Source organism: Phytophthora infestans, genomic scaffold, assembly GCF_000142945.1.
Source record: "Phytophthora infestans T30-4 supercont1.14 genomic scaffold, whole genome shotgun sequence".
NCBI lineage: Eukaryota > Oomycota > Peronosporomycetes > Peronosporales > Peronosporaceae > Phytophthora > Phytophthora infestans.
The window spans coordinates 2,542,778-2,547,794 of NW_003303745.1; the positions used below are offsets into that span (position 1 = coordinate 2,542,778).

Sequence of the window (5,017 nt, forward strand, 5' to 3'; positions counted from 1 at the left end):
GCGACGATTCCTGATTCGAGCCAGCAGACGGAGCATGCGTCGGGCGACCAGCCCGACGAGCCTGACGCGCCAGAAAGCCGTCAGCCCCTGGCGCCCGCTCTCGCGGACGATCTCCCTGCTGGGCAGAGCCAAGCACATGCGTCTCCAATCCCCGTAGGCGAGATAACAGCTCCCGATTCGACTGACGAAGCTCCGACGCGATCTGCTCAGCCCGCCAGGCACGATCTTCCGCCCGCTCAGCCCCAACCTGAGCGTCCAACGCGCGGTTCGAAGCTGCCTCCACCTCGCCCTGAACGTACAGGGCGTACGCCGTATCATCGTGAAGGCCCACCACCGATAATTGACTCGGTGGGTGATCCGCGCTGGATTGTGGAGCGTATCGTTGACCACGAAGATCCCCACAGCTCGACCGCTCAACGAAACGTCCGTAGTCGTGTTCCTCGCGCGGTTCCGACCGCGCGCCGCTACTTGGTACGTTGGCTCGGTTATCCCCCAGAACATAATACGTGGGAGCCCCGCGCCAACCTTCTCCGCGACGTTCCGAACGTGGTCCACCGAGTATGAGACCTGCTGCTTGAGAAGAAGAATTCCGCGGGTCACCCCGCGGAGACCGCGAACGAGATCGAGAACGGCCACGAGAACGACCCGCACGAGGAGGCGACAACGACGCCGCGCTCCGACGCGTGCAACGTCGGCGTGAGCCGCCGCGATTAGCCGCCTGATCCATACTGGACAGGGTGTGCTCGTACTTTCTGATCCATCCCGACTCCTCGCCGCTGAGTGGCCGCTCAGCGAGATGTTCCCTCCATTCGCGTTGAGTCGGACGGGTTGAAGTACCACAGGACTCGCACCCCTCTCTCACGTGCACGAAGCAGAGTCGATCCAAATCCCACGCGTTGTTGCAGACCTTCACGCGCAGCTCTCCAATCGAATGATCCGCGAGGATCTCCTCGCGATACGCCAACCAGTCGACAAAGCTTTCTCCAGCACGCGACATCCGGTTCCATCGCCAGATGAAGGCACACCAGGAGCGACGAAGTCCCTCACGATCAGCGCCTTCAATGTATTTCTTCCGCGTCGCGCGGAAGCGACGAAAGTGGGTCTTCATAGTGTCTAGCGTATCCGGATTCCCCGCTCCTGACAAGTCGTACAGGTCCCAGGGAACCAGGGCGTCGTCCATCACGCGCGACCGCGTGCTTCCGGCACTGATCCTCGTGACTGTCGGCTCCGCCGGTGTCTCGGCTGTCTGGATTACCGCCGCCGTTAGTGCGTCGATGTTTGCTGCTGTCACCAGCGTCGCGCTGGTGCTAACGCCCGTTGACTGCGTCGTGTTGTCCTCGGCCATCTTCACTCCGTTGGGTTTTCGAGTTTTCTTCAAATGTGTTCCGTGCGCTTATGTTGCGTAAGCGCAACTTAGAGAGGAGGGTGATGTAATGGGCCCAACTCCAATTACATAAGTAGGTAGATATTTCTTTAGTTACTACATAAGTAGGTAAAGTGGCACACGGGTAGCGTGTTGCAAAGTGTCATCATCTGATTGGTTGATAGTGAGGAGCCAGACTCACATATTGACCAATCAGATAGAGACATGTGTTTGAGTGGTTCACACGAGGCCAGGGGTAGCCGCCCTGGTCCTAAATAAATCAGAGTTGAATTTGACACAAACCTAAGACTTGGTTTTATTATTGCGAGCTTCCTCCGCACTATAGTGTAAGCTAGTAACGGTATCTCTTACCCCGTTACACATCTCTCGAACTTGTTCAATCAAACGGCGGAACTCCGTAACATAATCATCAATGCCCCTTGTCTGACAACACTTCCGCAAGGCGGCGCGGATGCGATACTGCAGGTCCGGCGGAACAAGCTCGTGCGTGAAAGTCGGAGATGTTGGCGATCGGACGCTGCTCAATAGCCACGCGGGTGTGGTACCACGATGCAGCACCAGCGCGTAGACTCGATGCTAGCATAGCAACAACCCGGGCGTCGTTACGCTGGTCATCGTAATTTAGGTTCTTTCCTTGCATGAACATCTTGGCGCGAAAGATGAACTCATCGACGCTCTCGTCCGGCATTCCAGAGAAATGAGGCATGCTTGTTCCTTCTACCTTGAATTCTGGCGCGGGGTGACGTTGATTCATTTGCTCCAGTACTGCCGATGGAAACTGCTGGTTCTGCTGCATAAGGTGCTCTGACAACTGGCTCATCGCCATCGAGAGACTCTCCGCCAGGGCGGCTGCGAAATATGATAGGTGGTCCCATTTACCTGATATCCAGCTGTAGCATTAAATGTAAATGGTCAGCCGAAACTTGAAATTTGAAATGTCACAATACGGTGACCAAAAGTCGATGTTCCCTCCCCCAAAAGCCCAAGTGCTACCAAATGTGATATCGGGCAGTGTAGAAAGCGAGACTGAAGACTGAAGTCCAAGTGTGCAGATTCAGGTAAAACAGATAATGATGCATTGGACCGAAGGCTTATCGGACTAACATGAAGAATCATATGTAGACGGTCTATCTACAGGGAGTGCAGAGAGAGATCGTCAAATGGGTGGGAATCCTGTGTGCCTCGAACCAATCGCTGTTCTGGGCGTGTGCTTCTGCTCCATTGTTCGTCCTCGAGCGCGACTCTGGCACAAGTACGCGTGACAGCGGCCACTCAGATATTACAATATTTCCATGCGCGGTTGAACGCAAAATCGCGTAAGTTTGTTAAAGACTTGCCTTGAGTAAGAATCCAGTCAAGTGCGATAAATTGCGACTTCAGTACGATCTGGAGAACATGTACATGTAACTCATTGAAAAGGGCCAAAACGGAAGAAAAAAATATATTGTGGCTGCGCTCATGGATGCCACGCTGGTGGTGTCAGCAGCTGTACTGGTGATCTCGTCACATTTTTGTTGCCTGGTCAGTCCACTTTGGCACGCGTCTAGAATCTAGACTCTAGATAATATGAAGTGGACATGCTGTAGTACAGCCTGTACGGTATACATGTATGTACATGTATCAATTTGGGGTCCAAAGGTCTCCTGCAAATGAAGGAGACTCAACGCAGCGTGGATAGCGAATTACATATCATGTTGAATGCACAAGCGTGGTCTGGACATGATAGCACAGGTAGACGGTCTGGGGACGTTGGTCATTAACTCGACATCGGCGTCACCGATTCGGCGGCGCCCGTCGAACCTGTTTACAGATCCATGCGCCTGTATACGAACGCTAATCAAAACTGAAGTAAAGTCCACCTCTCGAGCGAGGGCCGCCAGCAAAGTGTCGAGACCACCGACGTGCCTGACTGGAGCGCAGAGTTTCCAAGTCTACGCTGCCGATAGTGTTGAGCTCCCTGGATCGCCGCTATAATTGCGGCAACCCCGCCGTTATCCTTGACGGATTGATTGCGCTGGACTGCGCTTGACCAGCAGACAGCATGACTGAAGCTGCAGCTGGCGCGAAAACTTACGCCGGTTTGCTCACTCGCCTCCATTTTCGTCGCAAATTCTGCCAGTCTATGTGGGCTTTCCCATTCACAAAGGATAAAGAAGACATGCTCGGTGGTTGAACTTCAAGCGGTTCGTGTGCTGTCAACACTTCTGCAGTCTCGCTCCGCCGCCGAGCCTCGGCCCGAGGCGCCTTCGAGCGGGCTGCCCACTTTCCGATTCGCAGTGTCGGCAGCAGTGTTCATATCATCCGCCTTCAACTCTTTTTAATCAAGTGCTGCTGTCATGTCGGGCAACGACGACAAGATCGAGAACGGCTACGTCGGCGTGCAAGAACCAGATGTGTTTATGAATCTCGAGCCCACCAAGCCGTTCCAAGTCAAATCGCCGCTCTTCCGCGAGTGTCTGGCCGAATTCCTCGGCACCATGGTCATGATCATGTTTGGTGATGGCGTTGTGGCCCAGGTCGTGCTCAGCGAAGGCACCAAGGGCGAGTACATCAACATCAACTTGTGCTGGGGTCTCGGTGTGCTGTTCGGCATCCACGTTTCGGGTGGTGTCTCTGGTGCCCACCTTAACCCGGCCGTGACCACCACGCTGGCGTGGTTCGGCCGCATGGAGTGGAAGAAGGTCCCGTACTACGTCGTTTCACAGATCCTTGGCGCCTTCGTAGCGGCGTTCGTTGTCTGGGTGGTGTACTTCCCGATGTTTAACGTGATCGACCCCCAAAAGACCTCAACTCAGGGCGTGTTCGCCACGTACCCGTACAGCAACGACGTCCCGGTCGGCACCTGTTTCCTGACTGAGGTGGTGGGCACGGCACTTCTAATGGGCTGCATCTTTGCTATCGGTGACGAGCTCAACAAGCCTGCCAACCCCTACACGCAACCTGGTGCTGTGGCTCTGCTGGTGGTGGCCATCGGTATGGCTTTCGGCATGAACTCTGGCTACGCCATCAACCCTGCGCGTGACTTTGGTCCTCGTTTCTTTTCGTGGATCGCCGGCTGGGGATCGGACGTGTTTACTCTGCGCGACTCGTACTTCTGGGTGCCGATTGTAGGCCCGCTGCTTGGGGGACCCATTGGCGCTGGCATTTACGTTGGCCTCATCGAGCACCACCACCCGCGTGAATACAAGCATCCGCTTGAGAATCAGTAAACGTTTACATAGTGTAGCTATGATAAAATGGTGGAGATAATTGTAAAGTAGTGTTGATCTCCAACCGGTTTATGAAGGCAAAACTCATGTTACGTTCCCCCCATGCTGTGTGTCGACTAGCCCAAGGGTTTGTGTTGAAGATTGCTTTGCATGGCAATGTTGCGTTACGCTGATACTGGAACACACTTACGCGAACGTAAACCTGAGGCTGAAGAAGCAATGAAAGTGAGGTATGTACTGTAATAACACATGTATTAACCAGGGCTTGAGTTTTCCAGGTTGGAAGTGAAGGAATGAAAATGAGGCACTGCAATTGTAGCTCATTATACTTGCGCTTTCAGTACCGATCAATTAAATGGCAAGAATCTCGAGCTGCCAAGCTGCCGATGCGCTCCGTATGACCGCTGTCGTAGAGTCTTACCGC

The 5,017-nt window shown here is 54.1% G+C and overlaps 1 protein-coding gene across 1 annotated transcript; it reads left to right on the top strand.

Annotated features, from left to right (window-relative positions):
• Window positions 1-3,720: 3,720 nt before the first annotated feature.
• Window positions 3,721-4,593, top strand: PITG_09355 (aquaporin, putative; the record flags this gene model as incomplete). Its single annotated transcript, XM_002903579.1, has 1 exon — window positions 3,721-4,593. One exon carries the CDS (start codon window positions 3,721-3,723, stop codon window positions 4,591-4,593), a length of 873 nt encoding a protein of 290 aa, XP_002903625.1.
• Window positions 4,594-5,017: the final 424 nt, after the last annotated feature.